This window comes from Vollenhovia emeryi, unplaced genomic scaffold, assembly GCF_000949405.1.
Source record: "Vollenhovia emeryi isolate VEMERY1.0 unplaced genomic scaffold, V.emery_V1.0 DF939129.1, whole genome shotgun sequence".
NCBI classification, from domain to species: domain Eukaryota; kingdom Metazoa; phylum Arthropoda; class Insecta; order Hymenoptera; family Formicidae; genus Vollenhovia; species Vollenhovia emeryi.
The window spans coordinates 2,654,875-2,678,577 of record NW_011967237.1 but is presented as its reverse complement, the minus strand read 5'-3'; the positions used below and the strand labels follow the sequence as shown (position 1 = coordinate 2,678,577).

The following is a 23,703-nucleotide window of genomic DNA, read 5'->3' as shown; positions in this document are numbered from 1 at the left end:
CTTCATTTCTTACGAGAGAGAGAGAGCGAGAGAGAGAAAGAGAGAGAGAGTAATTTATTAAGAAGAACGTTTTGTATAATGTATTAAACTATAATTAATATTATCAGGGAAGTTTACGTATATTTGCATTTCAAATTTATTGAAAGAATTCATAATTAATTTAATGCTCACTTAATATTTATACGCTTTATAAATTTAAGTCTATCATTTATAACGTTTTTATACAGTAAATTTTATAGAGGCAGTCTTTATAGACTTTTATAGAGGCAATCTTTAAAAATTATAAACAAAAATAATATCTATAAAGTTTACGATTTAATTGTAATAACAATTTAATGAAATTCGGGTAAAGATGTAAATTTTGTAGTAAGTTATCGCACGCTATTTGGCAGTAAATCTCTCGTACATAGACCATGAAGCATCCGAAAGCCACCCACTCTAGGAAAAGAAATTAAAGCGACATGCTTGTAGATCGCGAAGCTGAGGACGAGATCCGTAAAAATATTCGGGAGTGATGCGCTCGTTTTTCACTGGATGTTTTTGTCTTCAACTTAGTGGCCGTCAACGCGTTCGCCACGCCGTAGAAAAGCGGTCATAATTCTTCCCTAACAGATTCCTGAAATACTCCGGCGCTCATCCGGAAGAAAGAGAACGGCAAACAATAATTTATATTCCTCGCAAATGAGATTGAGAACTGGAACTAAAATTATCGATCGGTATCCGTTGGTTTGGAAACTAACGCTCCACGTGTTTAAAGACGAGAGAAGGATATTATAATAAAATTACGTGGAACAAAAGGAATTTCCTTACTCTATGAAAACAAATAAAAATAATTTAAAGAGGCGAAAGGCATGAAATAACTGCGTACCTAAATTTCTATTAATATTGGAAAAATCTGACTAAACGTTCCAAACATATTTTTCTATATTAATAAATTGAGAGGAGAAAAAGTCCTTTACACACGGAAATTAAAAAGATAACTACTGTAATAACATAATAGGACACTTTTAATTTATTACGCCTAGTTCTGTTAAGACACTCGCGCAAATTCAAAAAGCTGTATTTTATCAAATATTTTATTATGTAATTACGTACTGTTCGCCTTGTTTGTGCATCGAATATATCCACAAGAAGATATTTGTTGCATCTGTTAAAATGATATCACTGGAAAACTTCATTTCCAGTATTAGCTTACAGCGAAAAATTTTAAATGAAAACTGTACAGTAAAACGGCCTCTCTACTTGCTTGTGTATCTGGCATCTCAAATAAACGGCAAGATAAATCAATTATATTTGAATCATATAATATTACGGTCTTTCCCAAACAATTTCAGTTCGTACGAACGACGGGAGAAATTCTCGCTTCGCAAGAGAGATCGATAGTACCGTGAAAGATACTGAGGCTCGAATGCTCGAATCGAGCGGACCGAAAAAAGATCGAAGGTTGCGTTTCTATCTTACGGCGGATACTGGCTTCGAGCCCGCAGTTTTAACGGAAATGTCCTCCCACTTGCTTGCTCTTGATACCGATTTCCGATGTCCACGGATTCCTATGCGCCATCGTCATTTCGAGAAAAATACAGCAGCCGCGTCAAGCTCGAAATGGGAACGTATTTTGTTTCCCACTAATTCGCCTGACGCGTTATTTCGGCCAGTATTAAACATATTCAACGCTTGTCTCACAAACGTACGGTTACATGAGAAAATAATGCTCCATGGATTACATGCTCCATATTTCGTGACTGGTCAAAATTTCAAAACGACGGCAGCTATAAGCTGTATCTTTAATGGACATTTCTCTACATATTCCAAAAGTGCTCGAGTGATAAATATTATTTTTTTTAGTTACGCGTACACATTATCTCGGTAACTACAATTTTATCTTATTATTTTTACGATTCCACATGTTTCAGCAGAAAACTATAATATGGGCGTGAAATAAGGAAACCCATCGGCAATTTATATTTTGTAGCGAAACGTAAGAGCAAATTGCAGTTAATGCAAATAAAAAACAACGAGGGAAAATAATGGTTGTTGTTACAAATATTACCTGGTCTGATTGTTTATTTCAGTTATACACGCGTACGTTCTTGCCATACAGGTGCTTGTCGTTAATGATTATTTATTTTTGATTAATTTCAATCGTGTTGCAACACATGGTAATGTAAACTAATCACTTTTGTAATCGGGATCCTTTCGGAAATTTATTGAATCGTGCTTCTGCAAAATTTCAAGCTTTATAAGCAACGTAAACATGTCGTACATTATTGACGGTTCTTCAGGCTTCACCGAGTTTACTGGGTAATGGACGTTCAATCATTATTACGACAAAGTAAAAATACGTAGCGATTTGAGTGCAATTTTTCATTCGTCACGGCTAGAAAACTAATAATGGAATGATAATGTTCACATTTTCGAACTAAAAAAATTTGTTAATACCAAAAATATACATATATTATACTCAGAATATTAAAATTCCGAACAATATGCTATCTAGGTGAAACCCTCGTTAAAGTTAGACCGCGATATATCCCTTGTATCAAAAGCAACTAATTTTAGATGCGGAAGATTGCAAAAAGTGTGCGGCAAAAGGTACGGATGAATCTCTTGTTGCGGGCGAGATAGCAGGATGTGTATCATCTAGTCATAAATTCACACCGTTGCGTTGCTGTACATTCAATACATGTCGCGTGCTGGCCGTGAACTCAGGAAAGATTTATTCGGTAAGTGATTTAGAGACAGACCCGTTCGCGAACCGGTCAGAGAGACTGACCGACCTGGTCAGCGCGCTAGCGGCAATGCGTTGATAAAAGAAGCGAAGCCCGGGGAATTGGGATTGGACGAGGAACCGTGTTCGACGCTCCACGAAAATATCGTGGGAGAAAATATCGCCCGCAAGGAAATATCGCTGTTCCGAAGAACCGACGTTATTCTTATTACATGGCACCATATAAATTCTGGTCGATATTACTTTTGTAACTTCGTGAGAACTGGCTAGCCGCTGAAGTATTGATCGATCGTATTCGGATTGTGTAGAATAAAAGTTGAGTTGATTTAAATAATTTGATTATAAACTTGATATACATTTTTTTAAGAGATGCACACTATACAGATACGTTACGAAGAGCAATATTTTACATTATTACACATTTGTGCATCTACTTTTAAATGATTGAACGTTTAATTTAATTTAATTCATGACAAAATGTAAAATGTTCTTCTTGTAAATAATTTTATTTTTGATGATTCTTTGCAAAAATCTCCCTGGGTATCTCCAAATCTAGAAACGATGTTTTGCATTTTGCGCATAGAACAATACATGTAACATTTAGATTTACAATTATTTTTCTGCAATGCGTGTGCTAGAGCTTGTGTTGGTAGAAATACGGCAATATCGCTCTCGTACTTTGCCAACAGAAGCAATGAGATTGAAGCATAAAATGACCATTGCCATAGCTGTTCTGCCAAGATCTTAAAGCCGATTGAAACGCGAATCACCGTTGGCGAAATGTGTTTTGTATCGGTGAGGGTCGTTAGAACTTGAGAATAAAGAGGAGAGGATGGGATGACAATAAATCTGACTCCTATATGCGTGGCATTTATGCCAGCGAATGGAAGACGGGACCAAAAGTGAGATGACTATAAATAAAAGATTTTCCTATTCGTTGAAGAATTTATGAAAATGCACATAAAATAATTGACTCGATAATTTATTGTACGTCACCAATTAAATGCAAAACGCTCAATTAATTAGATGCCGATTAATATATCTCGTTTTCCTCCTTTACGTTTTCTAGCACACACACAAATTATATGTGTACATTTAACATCGACTTATTAATTGATTTCATATTGGTCTTCTAATGCGTTTGCACTTGTTATGCGTTGTCATGCCGTCATCCATTTCCTTTTACTTTTTTTCTTGCTAATGGACCTCTTTGACGGCCCACTCGGCGCAATGCTTCTTGCTACTCGGTAAAAAGTAAAAGGAATAGTATGGCATCTTGTCTCTTTCCAAGTATTGTAACTAACTTCCGGAGTCGCATAATAAATCTAGGGGGAACAGCATCATCGCCAGAATGCTGTCATAATAATTTTTGTCTTGGGTAGCTTTTCTTATATAGAAATCGAGAAAAATGTCTGTCCAGTGTCACACGGCAATTCATTAATTTCCTTATTGGGCATAATTGTTTTTGTCCATTTCTTACAATAAGACAGAGAAGAATAAAATTAGAGCAAACAATTAAGGAAGATTATAATAAAAGACGAATTACTGAGAGTGACGTAACATTTTATTGAAAGGACAGAAAGGTTTTTTTATAATAGGATTGTCATAGAAGGAATCTGTCGAAAAGAAAAGACACCGTGAAATCAATCGGAAATGCGTACAATGCGTTTTTCGGGTCGTCGATAACAAACAAACGCTAACTTTATTACGGGACAAAGGGCCCGCATTGAGTGATCTCGTTTTACGGTAAACGTGAGGCAGAAATACGGGTCGACGAGCTCGATGAGGCACGGACCGTGTGAGCACAATTTTATGTCAACGATCCCCTTCGGGATGAAGGACGTTCCCTTTAATAGAAAGTCGATTTAATGGACGCGAGAAAGACTAGTTAGATATTATCTCGAAAATTATCGATGATATAGCAAAATTACGAGCAGCCTTCGCGAGATAAAGCCATTTTTACGATGGCGGCGCATAGAGCTCTGGCAAGATTAAGAAGTAAACGATCGAAAAAAATCTCAGAAAGAAGGATCAAAATTAATTCGTGTCTTGAAACTTTAAATTGTTTGTTCGTTCTGTCGTTTTCTCTTTACGAAGGAACGTCCTTTCAGTCACTTATTTACAGTCGCTGTGTGTACATGACATCTACGATTCTACGAAAGTAAAACGTATCGCGGTTTTCTTTACTTTTAAAATGGAAGTTGATCTACAGGATGAAAAGGCAGACCTTTTGACCATAAAGACGAAGAGACGCACCTACCGTTAGCGCGTTTTTCGATTCCATGGTGGAAGCATGAATATCACGTCGTTGCTTTCGTTTTTGTGAAAACAATGTCCAAGGGGATCCGTAACGGGGAATGGGAAAAATGGAATTCTTCGTGGGTTTTCCATTCCGAGTATATGGGAGGTTATACAAGTAATGGCATTCGCCAATATACACGACCGCACGTAGTAAATACATATACGTTCTCGGGAAGACATGCAGATGGACGGAAATATTACATCCTTACATGAAGATGTTGCGCGCTATGTTGTATTCTCTACAAATAAAAATATTTAGATGCGCACTACGTGCATGGTTATTCCAAATATTAAAACCGCGAGAGATGCATCTGTTATATTTTATCAAAAAGATCCCTATTCCAAAACAGAAAACATCAAACGTGCTTAATCCCGTGACTCATAGAAGTTTGTAATTCACGTGCTTTGACTTAGGGGGGGGTCAATTCTGTATCTTACAATGCGGTGAAAATGCTAAAAGTGAACGGCTTTGTCTCTTTTTAAGGGGACGGCTGGAAAGAGATGAGGCTATTCACTTTTGGTGTTTTCACCATAGTGTAATACAATTACAATGCAAGAATCGTATGAGATAGAAATTGTAATTAAATTGAAACTAAATTTTTCTCTGAGCGTTTTCGCAATATTTGGTGACAGTTACCATATTTCACGATTATAACTTCGGCTAAAAGCAGAATTGTTATTTTCACGCTTCGCAATTTTATCTTGAGAAAACGTCAGATGTTATCAACTGGTAAGGTTTGCATATGCATTGAAGTACTTCAAATACAAGTTACTTCAGACGTGAGAACTCTTTCTTTTCTGACATGCTTTCTCGTGCTACGTATTTTGCTTCCCGAAACTAGGATGCAAAAAATATATTCTTTATGCTAGATTCTGTTATGCTCTTAGAAATTAAAGTTAGAAACAATTGTAACCTTGTATAATCGCAAAATATGCAGGCACAGATGAACCATTTTTTTGCCATGTTTTTTTTAAATAATTGCAACAGTTTCTATTAATATTTGTTTAATGTTATTGTTAATTCGTTACACATTCGATATAATGGAATGACGAATTTATGATATTTTTCAAACAAATACTCGTACGTGCAGTGATTACATTTGAGATTTTATTAATTTTTAATCGCACAATTTTTACGTCTGTTGATATTTAATGATTGTATGTAATTACTTTTATTTCATCGTTTTACTACGTTTATTAAATTCCCTTTGCTCGCCGGATATCGCCCAGACTACAAAAATTTTTAATCTCACGAATGAATTTGTATTTCACGCGAAATAAAGTTAATTCATACTCAAGCTATTCCGAGGGGACCGCTTGAGATGTTGCACATTATAAAATAAACAACCACCACAGAGAACTTCCTCTTTAACTTGGAGCAACTACTACTTTCACCTTAGAAAATTCAAAATACCTTAGGTCCCGTGAAAATTACAGCATCGTAAAATAGCCTGAATAGAGTCATTTTTTCATTTATTATAATTTTTCACAAGTACAGTAACTTTACAATAATAATCATAAAAATATAAAGGCAGTATACATACGGAATTAATAACATTAATAAACAATAGAAGATGAGAGGAGAAAGTTTACACTCTCAAGTCTATTCTTTTAGTTTACATTATGTATCATTAATATTATGCTGCTAGTCGTGAGCACAAGAGTATCGCTCGTTTCACTCGAGATGCGCACAATGCGGCCATTTTCCAGATGAGATGGGCAACATGCGCTCTTTGAGGAAAAAGTGATGATGTAAACAGCGCGATGAATGTCTTGAGTGAAAAAGGGATTATCACGGGCATGTTGCAATATTCTCGTACGCGAGACGAAGAGGAACTAACGCGCGAAAGATGGTGCGAGGGAAGAGAAACAAGAAACTACAAAATTGTTTGCCGAGAAACGGGAAGGTAGATAGTCGAGCGGGAGAGAGAACGAGACACCTAGCAGGCGAGGATCTGATTTACTCGCTGCAGGTGGATGTAGATTTCCGCCGTCGTTCCTGCTTTTAGAAACTCGACGCCTCTGAAACATGGCGTCGTACGAAATTCTCGAAATTCAACGGTTTATCTCGAAGTTATCTTCGACAACCGATTTATTGAAATTTTACAATGAATGAAAAAGCTTGCCTGTAAATAAAAATCACACGTTATAAACTTGACCATAATAAACGATTATCGGCAGCTACGATTTATTGATAAATTGCGCAACAATCGTAAAGTAAAAGAGCGAGTTAAATTTTTTTTAAATACTTTTTAAATTGGCTTGCAATTTAATCGTTTAATCAATACATCACGTTGTAATATTAAACGTAATATTAAATCAGTCGATCAACCTAATATTAATGCAACATTAAATCAATCAGATTTTAAATTAGTTAAATTATTATTTAAAGAGGATATTGGCTCATGATTGTAAATTATTACGATATTTAAAAAAAATTTGTTCTCTTTATAAATTCAGAAGCTTAATTTTGTAGAGCGTAGAGAATGGAACTGATTTCACGCTTTACCGCAAACTCTACGCTTAACAACAATAACTGGATGAGGTTATTACGTTCTGATTCTGTCCCTAGGAAAGTGGTAAATGGAGCGAATGAATTTTGACCTTATCCTTGCGCAGTTGCTCTCGATAAGAACCGCCGAGTCTTCATCCTGAGTTTAGAAACCGATAATGTCGGAATGCATAAAGCCTGTTGTTTATGAACCGCAAGGCAATCGCGAGGAAATAATCGGCGTAGAACGATTTAATAAATACCGAGTGCATTCGAGAAGAACAAATTTGCGAAAGTAATTGAAACGATTAACGGAAGATAATATATATTCCATGCTCTCTTTCATTAAACTTACATTACTATGTGGATAAATTCACCTAGAAATTTTATCTATAAAAGAGTGCGTACATATTCTTGTGACGTCAGCGCTATTTTAGATAGCACAGCAATAGATTGAAAATTTTGTCGCAGTATTATCATATAAAAGTATAGTAATTGAATTTTATTCAAGTCCGCATAAATTATTCTCAACTTGCCATACGCAGTATCTCGAGACCGACGAAATACCCGCCCGGTAGACCTTTTAAAAGTATCAAAACCGAAGTGCAGGATAAAAGCACTCCGGTCAGAAACTTACCTTATCACACTTTGAAATCGCACGATAAAGGGAAAACCTCTTGTAAGACATCGACTTAAAAATTTGTGAGCAAGCCTCTCATGATGTCAGACACGACAAGAGCTTTCGCCAGTAAAATACAGGACTTAGCCACCGAGATGGTGGTGCAGTCGTATGAGGTTATCAAGTTTTAGCCCGAGGAGAAAAAGCACGTTGTATCGACCTCATAAAAAAGAAAAGAAGAATGCTCTAAAGTCTTATATTGAGATGCTCTCGTCTGAATGTTGCACAAAACGCAATACAATGTAGGTAGCCACCTTCCTTTTCAAGATGCAATATGCGTTTGACAAAGAGACGGTATATACGAAATAGTATTCTCCTTAAGGTATTACTACATTATTACGCGAATTAACTTAATATCCTTATCGTGCATTTAGCAGTGAAGAGGCAACTGTTTGAATCTCATTTCGCGTTCATATTAAGTGGATTATTCATATTAAAGAAATAGCAAAGGAAAAAAAGAATATGCACTTTTGTTGCCAAGAAATGATTTGAAGCAAAATAATTAATTATAAAGATATTTCATCATCTTTTGAAAGATTTAAAATAAATTTTTGTATTTTTGTAGAATTTTCTTATTTCTGCGATGATCTGTGTAGTAAGTAATAGACAATAGCTCTAATTTGAGGGAGGAGCAAACAGCTTTTGTTAGAGAGACACAAAGGCCGGCATTTCCCCACTCGTTAAATCAAGGCGGATCACTTTATTGCGAATTAAGTTGCCTGCAGTTTCGTGCACGGGCAAGCGACAACGTTAAATCTCGTTAGTGACCGAGCGTTGGAAATTAAAAAAGAGAACGACGAAAAGTTAAAAAGGCGCGCGTACGAGAATCGTTGGTATCGCGCTCTTTTCAGGGATGGAATTCGAACGCTCAATTTGCCCGCCTTCCTGCATGCTACTCATATATCGTTACTCGGTCCAATCGCATTAAAATGGGAGAATCGATTGTTCTCGAGGACAACACGTCTTTTTCCTTTTTCAGCTATGTACAGCTGAATACTACGATTGATTGGTATTGGATTGTATTGTGTTGGCTGCAGAATTGTAATAAGAAAAATTATGTACTCATTAAAAGACTTTTATTAATTACCCCAGAAATACTAATATTGCATTTAATTACTGATTTTATAGCTTCAATACTTTATCCCATGTTATTCTGGATTAAAATGTTTAAATAGCAACAGCGACAACACAATCGGAAATATTCCATTTAACGGCTATTAGGACACACTTTGGATTAATATTTTACTACTGACAATGAAACTGATTGATGCACCGATTGATATACTGATTGATACTTGATTATTCGATTCTATTATTGTTTTAGTTACTGGAGCGTCCACGGGAGAAACTGAAGATCCGCGATGGAGCACGTACAGCGCTCGAAAAACCAGTCGATCCTCGTTGCCGCGATCCTGGCCGTCCTCGAGTCTAGAGCATGCCGCGAGGGAGACTAGACCCTCGAATGGCAAGCTCCCAGAAACTAGCTCTTGGAGCGTAGACAGATCGAGTCCTGGAACTCGATCGGATCTGAGTTTCCTGGGAACGGTGGTCGAGAGATCTGAAGAAGACGAGGACGGGAAGAGGATGCAGTCGCCGGGGGGCAATGACATCGAGGACGCAAGGATCACAAGCCATAACCCGTCCATCTCCTCCAGGAGCAACGAAACGAGCCAGACGGATCTGTCCAATCGGATTTCCATCGAGTCATCGTCCCCGCAGTCGTCGCCGATTGGCTATCACCTCGTGAGGACCTCGTCGACTTCCAGAAGCTCTTATGACGTAATTCGTACCGAATCTCGTAGCTAGTAGCACTTATTTGGTCGCGATTAAGGCTGCAGATGTTCCGAATGTTCAAGAATAATATAATAGGTCTCAAGATTACTACATTAGATTTTCTCTTATCTTAATCTTTTTTTCTTTCATCTTAATAATCTGATTTACTAAGTTCTTAAAATGAAACTGTAACTGAAGTCACAATAATCTGGTCAATGGATTATTTAAATTGTCTTATTAACAATTGAAGAGAATTAAATTAAAAGTAAAATAAAAGTTAGTAGCAATGTCTGCGAACAGTTGTTATAGATTTTTGCAAAAACTAGACCGATTACCTCAAACTTATGAACAAATTAAACATCAAGTAAGATATCGGTATCACACAATAGCAAGGATGCTCAGTACGATATATCTCTTACCAATATCGATACTTCTCACAACAGTCGTAATTACTCAGCCCCGTTTCCAATATCGTAATGCAAGCGATAACTATAATTTAGTGGTATTGCGACACCAGTTGCCAAAGCGGAATCTGGCTCCCATTTAATTAACGACTTAATATCTCGGATTAAAGGCTCATAATCCATTGATCATATAAATTTTCGCTCTTGCGTAGCTCAAATTAATGCGATATGGGCGCGACAAGAAAAACCATGAAGAGTCCTCTCGCGCTGAGGTTAATCTCGCGAACATCTTCACGTGTCGCAATTTTTCAAAACGCCGTTGCATAAGTTGTAAAAAATACTGTACGTTATTTTATTGTACGACGAACCTCGCATATAAATTCAAATGTGACTTTGCAATGTGTGCAGATAGTGCCAACGTCCGAGACACGACTATCACTCGAGACGCTCCCGCGCGAGAACTTGGTAAACACGATGTTGATGACGACGTCCATGAAAGACATCGTCATGTCACGACGCCACATGAGACACATCCCGGACATCTGCGAGAAGTTTCAGATCGGGGACGACACAAAGAGGGAGTTTTACAGCCCGAATTATCCCGATCCATATCCGAATCAGACGAATTGCGTTCGAGTTTTGGAAGGTAAGTCGCTCTCTTACAGTAAAAACAATAGAACTTAAGTTCTAAAAAGAGGCAAATTGGCAATTTAAAAATAAATCTCTATCTAAATATTATATCTAGAGTAAAATAGAATAAAAACGTGATCTTTTAACTTGCGTGGTTTAACTTGAGTAGTTATGTCAATACAAAACAGACGTTAAATCGAAATCTTAAAAAATTATCCTTAATCATTATGAATATCTGTTTTCATAATTGTAATAAATATTTGTAAAAAGGGAGAGCAATAATACATTATTTATACATCAGTCGCGAGTTAAAAGTCTGTGATTGATTGTGGGGAGTCTACAAAGTTCGAATTAATCCAAGATAAATAATTTAGCGGGCAATCATAGCTTGTGTGTTAAACCGCGAGTCTCGCATCGCCGACCGGAATATTGAGGGAACAATCATTTTCGCGGCGGTGGTTCAATGACCAATAATCGATTTCCCGCACGTACATATCGTATCTCCCGGAGAAATCGATTTTCAAGCGAGCTTCGAGAGAACTTTTACAAGATTGCTCGCGGCAAGAACACGCTAGCCAGATTTCACTTTACTGCTGCGCACCGTTCGCTGATAATGCGGGGAAAAAAGGCGAGCGTGTTGGAATGGCGAACTCTTTCCGGACGAGGAAAACCTTTGATCCACGATTCTCTGGTATCCCGGGGCAAATGTTTTGAACAAACATCGTTTCCTTTCGAGCAAAATCCCGGTTAAGTAAAGAGCGTTAGACCGGACTTATCTCTTATAATGGCACGATCTGGTTATTATCTATATATGAATGCTATAATATCACAATCCGTATCCTCTAAATTCGCCGTATACGTAAATTTATAAGCTTTGTGTTTCTTTATATTCTCACAATAGCGACACTAGTAAAATTTTAATTCGTTATCCATTGGTAATCTGTTTTTTTTTCTTTATATTCTGTGATAAATAAAAATTTACAGATGTAGTTGTGAATTAATTTACGATAAATGGCATATCTGAAACAAGCTTTAATTCTCGATAAAAACTTTTAATTGTTATGAGTAATTGCTACGTACACTAAAATCGAAAATTTGTAAAGACTATGTGCAATATATGAACTCATTTCAAAGCGCCACAAAAGAAGATGAAAACAATTTGATTAAAACAAATATATTATTGCTAAATTTTTATAAATTGGATCGAGAAGCGTACCATAAACTTCAATATGGTAAATCCAATTGTATTGAAAATTCTATAACAGTTTATTGAGAAATATCGAGATGTTCCGAACACAATACTTTTAATCTTCAAAATACGTTTCTGCGCAAATCACAATAATTTTCTCATGCAAGCTCAATAATAAGAAGAACATAAATCTCACAACGTGAAAAGAATATTATTTAGAATAATCTGCTAAATGAATTTTGGCGTATATCTCGTAAAAATGCCGGTATGATTGTCGAATAATGGCGAACATGACTACCGAAACTGTCTTCATTCATATTTATTCTATACCGCGAAACTTTGTAGAAGTACTGTATGTTTTATTCGCCCCCTCCCTCCTCGTTTCATATGTATAAGTTTAATGCAACTTCGTAGCTTGAACATGACTGAACTTTCTGGGGGAGTAGGAGAGGCCTCGAGTGATTGATACATCCCGGTGGTTCGGTTCGTTGGCTAAGGATACCGCGAGAAGATAGTAAATTTTCCTAGACTGGCCCACAAAAGAGTCGAAGCTGCAAAGCGGAAGAAACGCAGAATGGACTCCTTTATTCCAACGATCACGGTTTTCACTTAACTCGTAGTAGTCATTTTTAACGATAGATATAGTACGATGGAACTTAATTGAAGGATTACTACATTGTTCTCTGGGAAATTTGAAATAGATATAATATCAACTTTTTCAACTGTCAATAACTGATATTATCAATGTAATGATAATATTAAAAATCAAGAATTTGACCTTTGCTTTTTATTCTGTACGTGTCTATTACACTTAATCTATTATATTAAATAAGACAACCAGTAAAACGAAAAAGCTTCACAACAATATTCCTTCATTATGCGCCATTATCTTCCGCGTCAGCGAAAATAATGCACAACAAACGGGATTTTTCATTTTATGCTTGTGCAGATTCGAACGTAGCAACGCTAGATGATCGTAGGTAGAAAGTCGAGAAAGAAAAAAAAATGGCGAACGTTCGGTGAAATCATAAATCTTCGTGAATCCAACCACTCTCCTTGTCGGTGGCTGCACGAAAGCAATATCTCGATAACGAATCGATGTATCTACGAACGACTGGAGAAGCTGCTCCTAGTCGTTCAGACGAAAAATGTCTCTCCGTTTCGAGCTACTCACTCGTGTAAGATTCAAAGGATTCGGAGAAGCTCTACTTTTTTCCCCAAATTATAACCAATTAGATTGACTTATCCATTTGCAGAAAAAGTATTCAGAAAAAATTATCCATCATTTACACATTTAATTATAATTGTCAAATTCTACATGTTTCCTTATTTACGTTTACCTTTGTTCAGAAATAGATAAAAATAAAATTAAATCAAATAAATCGATACGAATCGTAATCGTTATAGCACTGATAATTTAATTTGTAGAAATTTGTGTCGATCTCTCTTTAATTTGGAACCTCGAGATGCGTCGGATTAGGCAATGCGCGGCAGCTGGCTCTTGTTTGAATTTGAGTCAGGGTCGACGAGCCTCGCTCGTGAGTTATCGAGTCTTCTTCGCGTGTACTAAAATAGCGACCACGATGATTACGGCGATCCTCGACCAAATCTTGCAGACTGTGAAGCATGGACGTGCGCACAGTAAATATCGCCATACACAATGTCGTAAAACTAAAGGAAATGGCACTTTGACGAGAAGAATTATAATAAAACAACAAATGTGTCGAGCCCTAAAGATATCGGTGATATTTCGACGGCTGATATATTGTTTAGTATATTTCCATTGTATACAGCAGATGCAATTTCTTTTTCCGATTACTTATTTTGAATTTAATTTTTTAAATACGAAATGATAAACGTTGTTTAGAAGTGTATTAAAGAGCATTGTAGTCATCTGTAGGTTTAATCACACCTTCTCCAATTTAAAATAAAATTGGAATGGTTTATAAACGTCATTATTGTAAAATAGAATTTCCGTAACATTTAAATAATATATAATAATTTCTCTAAATAATTATTTTCTATGACTACACACATACACATGCATACACACACATACACACGCATACACAGGCATACACACGTATACACACGCATACACACGTGTCACGCGCATTCACACACACGCATTTAGTATTGAAACGTACATTGAAACGTTTCTAAACCCGGCTTTTCGTCGCTCCGTGCTAAGCTCGATGTAACAAGCAAGAAATTGTAATTGGCTCTGGCAAAGGGACTAGTTTGCCATTGCATAATGATGATTGTATAACTGTGATTGCACTCGGAGAAGTGACTATAGCATATTAAGGCCTCCTATGTAAATTACGTCACATAATTATCTTAATGCCGACGTGATTGGAATTAAGGAAGTTTCATTCTAATGACAACCGCTTCCACTGTATTATCCGATATTCATTGTTAACTATTTTAATTATCGAGGAACGATAATTCTAACATATTATGATTTAGTCGCGGATTGTAGGAAGTTTTAGACTTAAATCCTGGTTAGAATGTCTTTTCGCAATAAATTTTGAATGACGATACAACGAAAAAGCATGCTTATTAGTATCGAATTTACGAAATTTACCGTTCCAACAAAAGACCTTTTTCGAGGCTGACAAATAATCGACGTGCAGTTTGCTAAGTTGAAAAATATACAAACTTCGCGCAAAAGTAATGTAAAAGTTACTATATTAATACTGGGTAATATTATAAGTTACCAAGATTCAGCTCAAACAAAGATGGCACATTTTCTGTATTTAATTTTAATATATCACTGCAAGAAATCTTGTCCTAATTACATGTTTAGGGCCAGTCAACTGAATCTGTAAAATTCTCAGTATAGAGCTAGTACTTCGTTGTTCTTTTTGCAGTCACAAACTGTTTGCAATGTCACATGTTATTTCCGATAATTTGTTTAAATGTTTACGTATTGTAATATTTCATTGCAACATGAAACCGGATATGGACATTTTTAACTAATTATTAATATAATAATGTATGAATTGAAGATCATAAATTATAATTTCACTCACAAATGAAGCAGCTCTATAAATAAAACATTTTACTTATGAATCAATAATATTCCAGTAATTATCGCGCAATTATTATAAAATTACGCGACTCATAACACAAATTCGTCCAACTTTATTCGAACCACATTTTTAGTCACATTTTTATGTTCTTTTTACAACAGAACATTATGTGCTGCGCTATTGTGCCAATTGTTTAGTCGTGGAATAATTGTTAAACCCTTTAGTTAATTAAACTACTTGACAAACTTGAATCTAGACGACAAAATATCTTCACAGTATCTTAAGTCACGTTCCTGGAATTTCCAAAATATATGGAGACCCGCGCATCGTCTGGCAATCCGCGGTCGTCACTTGGCAGGCTATCAGCAAGAAACTTCTACGGAATCTTGAGAAGGATCTTTGCCACCACTATGTACCACGTGTCCTTCTCAAACACTTCTTCGTCTTATAATTTGCTTGAATAATACAACGTAATTTACATAACTTTCTAACATTAACGAAATGCGTGTATATTACATTTTTAAAATTTTAATTAATCATCTCTAAATTTTATCTCAAGTAAAAATATACATTTGCTTCATTTGATATAACATTTTAATTCGCGTAATCGAGTATTTAAAGAACATATATGACATGTGCTTGTATGCCAGTCGTAAATTTTTTGTCAGAGATTTTTCTGAAATTTTTTAGTTGAACATGTTAATAAGTAAAAAATGTAATTTTTTTTCTTTTACTTCATATTTTTATCACTTACATTGTGAATCTAAATTTTATATTAAAAAAATAAGGCAAAGAATTATTTGACACCAGTACATGATTAACCAATGTAGAAAAATTGCTGAACGGCGCTAACTGGCAAATTCTAATTAAAGAACCACTGTGGTTGAATTGGTGAGACGCCCGTCTAGAGTGTACGGAAGTCCAGGTTCAAACCCCGGTAGAAGTAATATTTTTCGCAATAAATTTCTTTAATTTGCCAGTTAGCGTCATTTAACAATTTTTCTACATTGGTTAAAAAAAATAAAATCATCTAATTACTATTATTTGTTGTCGTTTATTAAGCGGCATTGTTAATTGCAACACAGGTGCATTATTATTTTTGTTAATGTAAGGTTTAGACCTACTATTATAGTATTATACTATTACATTTATACTATATTGATTGCTTGACCGTAAAATCGAAATGAGATGTCCTCAGTACTGGTTGTCAGACGTACTGAAACGCTGATTTTATCAAACAATTCAAGAGAATGCGGTAAATGTGACGGAAAATCGGGCGTAGGTCACGTAAAATAAAATGCCTTCATACCTTGCTAGTTGAAAAGTGTTTTAAATTTCATTTACATTATTTGACATTTTTAATAATTAATTTTACTTTAACTTTATTTAGTATTTCCAGCGTTATGCAAAATAAAAATTAAATTTATTTAAAAGATCGATTCTGATGAATAATGCTTTGTTTTAATGTTCTATAAAGAATCCATTTATAACAATTTAAAGGTATCATACTTAATACATATTAATTTCTGCGCTGTCCCGGACTCTCAACTTGTATTTTTTTTTAAATTCTCAGTTCCTTGTTGCATCTAACAGTTGCTGTGCTGCTGTAGTAGCCGCGGCTGTCTCCCACGATGTTGTAAAATGACTCCAACCACAAAGGGTTCGTTATCTCAATGACTGTCGCAAACGATGCCCACTCACGACGCTCGCCCGCTCACGTAACAGCGTCACACGATCCTCTTATCATAGCGCGAACCCTTAAGCGCCATTTCAAATTCCAGTCCGACTACGGCCGGTGAACGCGCGAATATCGATATTTTCGCGGTTTCGAAGCGGATGAATAATTCGCCGCGGATATTTCTCTCTTTGCGCCCGTGCACCAAACGAGACAACTTGATGCGGAAATCCGTCCGCGGTAGGTTCGCGAATCGCGAGGATGTTGCGGAACTGTAACTCCGATTACGCAAACTTACCGTCGTCCCGGAATCCAGGGTGATCGATCGGAGTGACGGTCCGATGTCAGTGTTTGACGTATCGTAGATACTATCGAGCGTCGCAATTGCTCCGGTTGCTGCTGTGTTGACTACGTCCAATGATATTGAACAGATATGTAAATCGACGTCCGCATTGTAAACGAAAAGCAACGCCAAGATTGAAAGATACACCGCTACAATATTTCCGCGGGAGGCGAAAAGTCGAGGGTGGGGGACAGATCAATTTACCCTCGCATCACTCTCGTATGTCACATTTCGTTTTTCCTCTTTATGGCAACGTTTCTCATCTATTGCTTTTATTAATTGGTATTATCTTACGTGCAAATACTCGAATAGCATTTAAATTTCCGGGGTTTCCGATACGCGTTTGTTTGATTTAAAACTCATGAAGCTGTGGTGAATTCTACGTTCAAGTTTGAACGCAATATCCGGATTGTTCAGCCTTTATGCGCATTTATTTCTTAAACTGACGATATTGGTGTGCGCAAACATTGATGTCGATCATATTCCAGTTGAAATGCTGGATTAAAGTTAACAAAAAAAAACAAACTAAAACATTGATCCTGAGGCTTACTTATATTTACACGCTAGATTTTGGATAGAAAAGATGAGTCTGAACGAGAGCATTTATCGTTATATACATTGCCATTCTGTTTGTTCCGTATTTTTACCTCCAGATATTTATTTTGCAAACAACCCTAAAACGATATATGTTCGAACATACGAAGTCATCGCGGAAAATAAAATCGTGGATGGAGAGAGGCGAATTCTAGCATTCGATAACTGTTTTATGATAATATTAAAAATGTTATATTTACCAGTACTCTTCAAATACACGCCGATAAAATAATATATAGATCTATCTGGCTAGTCAATCATACGTATTCATATAAACATCCACCATCATCACACGCATACACGCATGCTCTTTTTACCTTTTAAATATTTTATCTGACGAAACAATATTTTCTACCATTAATGCCGCAGAACATGGTACACACCGTGTACACAGGAATAGTGTTCGTAAATATCGTAAAATATTCCACGCTACGTGCGGGTGACTGGCTTTTCAATCAATGGCTGTTTGAGTAGCTATTTCCCAGAAAGAAAATATCCAGCTACCACTAAAAATATAAAATTTTTTTAGTTATAGCAAATCACAAAGGGTATAACATAAATCAATCAGCTTTTACGCACGTAAAGGCAAAGTGATCTTTTCAAGACCTTTTTAGTAAATTATACTTTGCTATTTATTTAATTCTATACAAAAGTTAAACGCATATACACAATAAAGCTCTATAATCGCTAGCTTGAATCAATACAGTTTACTCAATCAAAATATGTGTAGCACGTTTCACAATTTTTTAGACAACTGGCGGAAAACCGATTTAATTTTCTCCTCGAAATACGTTATTAATCATGAAAATCTAAGAGTTACATGTAAGTAGACATGTAACAAGAGGTACACGTTAAAACTATGGAATTTAATTTTTATTGAAATATGTTGTTTAACATAAAAAACGATCTTTCTGTGTTCATTTTAAACTTGAAGACTAAAGCGTTTCAAAGCTTACGTTTGATTTTAGGTTTACAGAAATAAGAAGAAGTGACATATTTAAAAACATAAGATTTCTAGAAAGTTTAAATAAACAGTTAAAGTATTATAAAAGATTATAAAAGTCTAAAAATTTCAAACTTTTTTACCATTTTGGCAATTCTTGCCACAAAAATTTCTTAGAAATTTAAACATTAACTGTACGAATTTTTTTCAAAAGCGTATATGAAAAGGTACACGTTCGTTAGACTTTTATGTATAACAAACATTTCAATAAAATTCAATTTGTTTTTTAACAATTTTGGCAGGCTTGTCATGAGGGAAGAATGATAAATAAATATTTTTAAACGTAACATATTTTTAATTAATATTTGATAAACCAGAAATAATACTGAAGTTCCATTACGTCACGCCTGATTGATGACAAATATCGCTGAAGCTATCAAGAAACTTGCAAACTGTCCAGTAACATCTTAACGGAATTCCTAGCTCCTCCGATTATCTTCTTGAGGTTGGAGTACGTCATAGTACTCTCCCAACCCTCAGTAAACCTATCATTTAACTAGTTGAAGTGGTAGACTGCCTCTAGGCATTCCCAGTTAAATCGTTTGCCATTGAATCTCGCACTACTGACTTCCTGACGGTTAATGTCGGTTGCATCAGTCACGAGATTTTCGCGAGATGAAAGATTGCCTGTTAGAATATCTATATACCTGCAATCTGAACTCATTTAAACCGTTCACTCGAAGGGTTCTCTACCGAAACAATTGATGGCAGGAAGGTGAGTCTACAAATTGAATGCATATTAAGTGCAAACAATCACAGCGATCAATAAGATTCAGATACGGTTTAAACAGAATTAAGAGAATGATATAATTCGCTACGTATTGATTAATCCGCATTGTATCACGTAAAAAGTGAATTATTTCGCATTGAAACTATGAATATTAAGGTACGACATCTCGTTTTACTATGGAAGATTCAATATTTATTATTATATATCTTTCAATTTTATTTTATATTGTACATTTTTGTTATAAAATTTAATTTTAACCTTGTTATATATTCAATAGCTACCAGTTTCTTTAATTGTTATTGGATTTACCTTTTATATATAATAAAGGCTACTTTATTACCTCAGTCGATTCTGATTAAGTGGTAACGATTATGAAGAAGAAATGGATAGATCATTATCAAGACCTTGATAATTGCTTATTCTCCTAATTTGATTGTCTGTTATTACTTACGGATTAAGCATGACTGGAATCTGTAGACAACATTGTTTCGAGTTTGAGAGTGGAGATGGGATTACCGTAACTGTCGAAAGTTTGCACTGGAACCGCAACTTTAGACACAGGAAGAGAGAATCTTCTATATTGCGATACATAGAAAATACTCCGGGGAATAAACACTTCCCCCTTTCTCAGAAATTTATTGATTAATTTGGCCACGCGAGCTTGTGGTTTGTAATAATATAAGTAATTTTAAAGTTTTGTCCATACATTCAAACTACGATATCAAACTATGCATCTGTTTAACTAATATTTTCTTCTAATACGTGAATCCAATATCACTTAAAACTTATATTTCTGATATCAACTCTCTTCAACTCTGCTTATCTGTGCCACTTATTTTGTTATACGTAGAGGAAAGTCCCCTATTATGCGATAAGATCCTAATAAGAGATAGCGGGGTTTCTATTACATCGATAGGCATCATCTGTTGGTTCCACTATGAATTTATTGCTCCTGGAGTGAAATCTGTTGAATAAAAACTTAATTGTTAGATTGTGTAACAGTTGCGAAGAGAGATTTTTGATTGAATTTGGATGTTGTAACCTGCTATCTCATATTAGAAGCCTATCTCATAATCGACGACTTTCCTTTATTTCTTTCGTTGCACATTTCAACAAAACCTGTAATATTGAATTTTTTATATTTATGGCGACGTTTCTCGAAACTTTCTCATATATTTAATATTTCAGTTTGGCAAGTCACATATACATATATTCGAAGGTCCAGAGGACGGGCGTCGATTCTGTATAAACATGTCAAAATTCATATCTAGATACAGAACTCGGCGCCCGCTTTCTACGGAATATCACGACATATTTCGATGTTCTTACGTTTCCCTATATCGTGCTTTTGAAGATGCCCTTTTCACGTAATATCTTACGACAAGGCACGAGTAAATATTGGTCTTCCATTAGTTCTACCCTGTACAACAGAAGTGTCTACTCGCTAGAGCAAGCCCATTTCCTAATTACGAACTTGTATACGGGATTCTATTATGCAATTTACGACCAGTGTGAGCCAGTACATTGTCCGATATTCAAAAGTGCCTGTCACCCTTTATGAGTTGAATCACCGTCCTCGTTGAAACAAGTAGAACTCGAAAATGTTAAATCTCGTAAATTAATAGTTTTCGTGCAATCTCTTAAATAAACACCTCTTAGATATCTTTATATGCACAAATATTGCTGAGATTTATTGTATGCATTTATATCTCGCATGAGCACTTACGTGGGAATAAAATTCAAATTGCTGTTGCGATTTCAAAATATTATTACGAATTTGGGAAAATTTCTGACAACTTATCGCGAAAGACTAGAGGACGCTATTTGGAATTAAGAATGGTTAAAAGAGAGAGATGCATGAGTGCTCGCATTGTAGAGGGAATAGTCTCTGCTTCCGGATTTAGCTCTTTATATTGAGATATTGCATCTCTCTACGAATGCGCAAACGAGCCGGAGCCAAAGTGAGTTGTTCCCGGAATTCTATCGAAAGGAACGGATGAGTACTTTTTTGATCGCTCTTCAGTCTAGTATGATAATGTGGGGGCGTATCATTATAGAGCGCGCGGCAGGAACTCTTTTAAGCATGCCGAGATAACCGGGCACGTTAATGAGATCACGGCCGGTTGAAAACTGGATGAGGGTACGGTTTTCACATAGGAGCGAGATCGAAGCAATCTCCCCCACGGTTGTAAGATTCCCGCAACCGTACACCGGCGAAGAAACCGGCGCTGCTCTTCCGAGAGGAGATCGGAGTTCGTTAAACAAGTGCACCGGGTCGCCCTCGTTATCACGTCGTAACGAGATGGAGAAGCAGCAATCGCGCGCGCGGCTCCCCCTTTCAATTAATCCCTCGACATCTTATTCCCCACCCGGTGCCCATCTCGGGTGCACGCCGGCCGCGAATTTCAATCGACGATAATGGAAGGCTGGGTCTTAGCATGGGAGAATGCTAAAGCCGTTTTATTGTTTTAAACGGATCCGCCGCGATGCCAATCTGCGAGCTCGACTCTCACTCGAGAGGAATTAGAGACGAGTATAAAATTCGGCTTAGATATTTTTTCCGTAAGTAGCTGCGGTGCTGCTTTCGACGCTCCGGCTTCCGTACATGGAAAACCATTTGCAAACATCAACAATGGAATATGTATTTTTAGCATTGTGAAATCTTGCGCGAAAGCGCATAAATAAAATTGTTATTTTTACTGGAGCCTTGCTTTCATTTCTACTTGGCGCAAGCTGAAAGAATTGCGAAAAGAATGAACAAAAAGTGTTAATTAGCTTCTGATTTACTTTCTAATCGGCAGTTTATCTTCTCCCATTGTCCCTGGAGAGACCAGCGCTCGCCCTTTAGTTTACGATTTCCGCTCGTCTTCGCGGAGCAAAAGACAATTCCTGACATAGCAAATACGATCGTGAGATTGACATAAATAAACTTTACGCAATCGAGGCAATTCTTCGCCGTTTCTTGGCTTTCCGAGATTCACAGAGACCGCCGTCGCACCCCGAGCCCGTACATTTTGCGGACTGCAGTCGAAGTTCATAGAAGTTAGCGGTAAACGACTGAAGTTACAGGGCGACACTTCGTTAAGATCGATCGGAAAGTTCGGTCGTGACGCCAAGTTAACCTGTTGGTTCGCAGTTATACATCCGGGAGTCTGTCTCCACGACCGCTGGTCTCTCTCGTATTCTTCTTATTCTCCTTTTCCACCAGTCCTGTTACCTGTAACCTCCAATTCGTCGTCGCTGTTCGCAAGTCCAATTTAAACCGTGCCGACGACAGCACGGTTTTTCCATCCGACTGTCGCTTTTGCTACTTTCCCAACGAAGAAACATAACAAGAAGTTTCCCTACGTTTCGCGGAGGAAACTTACATCGTTTCTCATTAACTGCCTGGGAAAAAGCTGTTATAGGTGTTGCTTGCTAATAAACTTTGGTTTATAATGTTTTCGCTTTATCAAATACCGATAACGAGATTATAATTTAGAGATTCAAATATTTCAAGTCGATAGAACTTTAGATAGGAACAAAAGCGCCGATTTCAAACACGTGCAAAATAATTCACATTTGTGTGATATAATTTGTGGTTTTAAACAAGAAAGTTAAATCAGATCAAGTAGATCAGACCAGAGTATCAGTTTTTTAATAAACAATAAATGTCGTACCGTTTATATTTACAAAAATAATTTATTAGTCGCTGATTGTCATTCAATGTACAAAATTGCAACTAAAAGCCGCTGTTCCATTCGTGTACATTTTAATATACAGGGTGTCGGATTCGATTTGGACCACTCCAAAGATTATAGTAGATTGGGTCAAACTGAGAAGAAAAGTTATATACCATTTTACAAAATCCGTAATTATTATCGCGTAATTAAGAAAAACGCCTGAGCCAATAAGTGCACGGAGGAGCTGAAGGCCGGACTCGGCAGACATGCAAAATGGTGTATTATTCTCCTACCACCAGAAAAACTTTTTCGGCGCGGTGTCATATGTCGCGCGTTCGCTCGCTGCGCGACGTTCGCCCACTCACTGCTCCCCGCTCGCCGACGTCTCTCATCGATCGATGCGTGACTCCACCTCTCGCTATCGGATCTTGAGAGATGTCAACAGATACACCATTTTGCATGTCTG

At 36.5% G+C, this 23,703-nt stretch overlaps 1 protein-coding gene across 2 annotated transcripts in view; it reads left to right on the top strand.

Annotated features, from left to right (window-relative positions):
• LOC105568481 overlaps window positions 1-23,703 on the top strand; it is a 131,504-nt gene that overhangs the window by 67,625 nt on the left and 40,176 nt on the right. For both annotated transcript variants that reach the window (XM_012024186.1, XM_012024185.1), the window contains 2 exons: window positions 9,524-9,978; window positions 10,785-11,022. In XM_012024186.1, coding sequence (XP_011879576.1) covers window positions 9,524-9,978; window positions 10,785-11,022 — 693 coding nt within the window. The remainder of the gene's footprint in view (window positions 1-9,523; window positions 9,979-10,784; window positions 11,023-23,703) is intronic.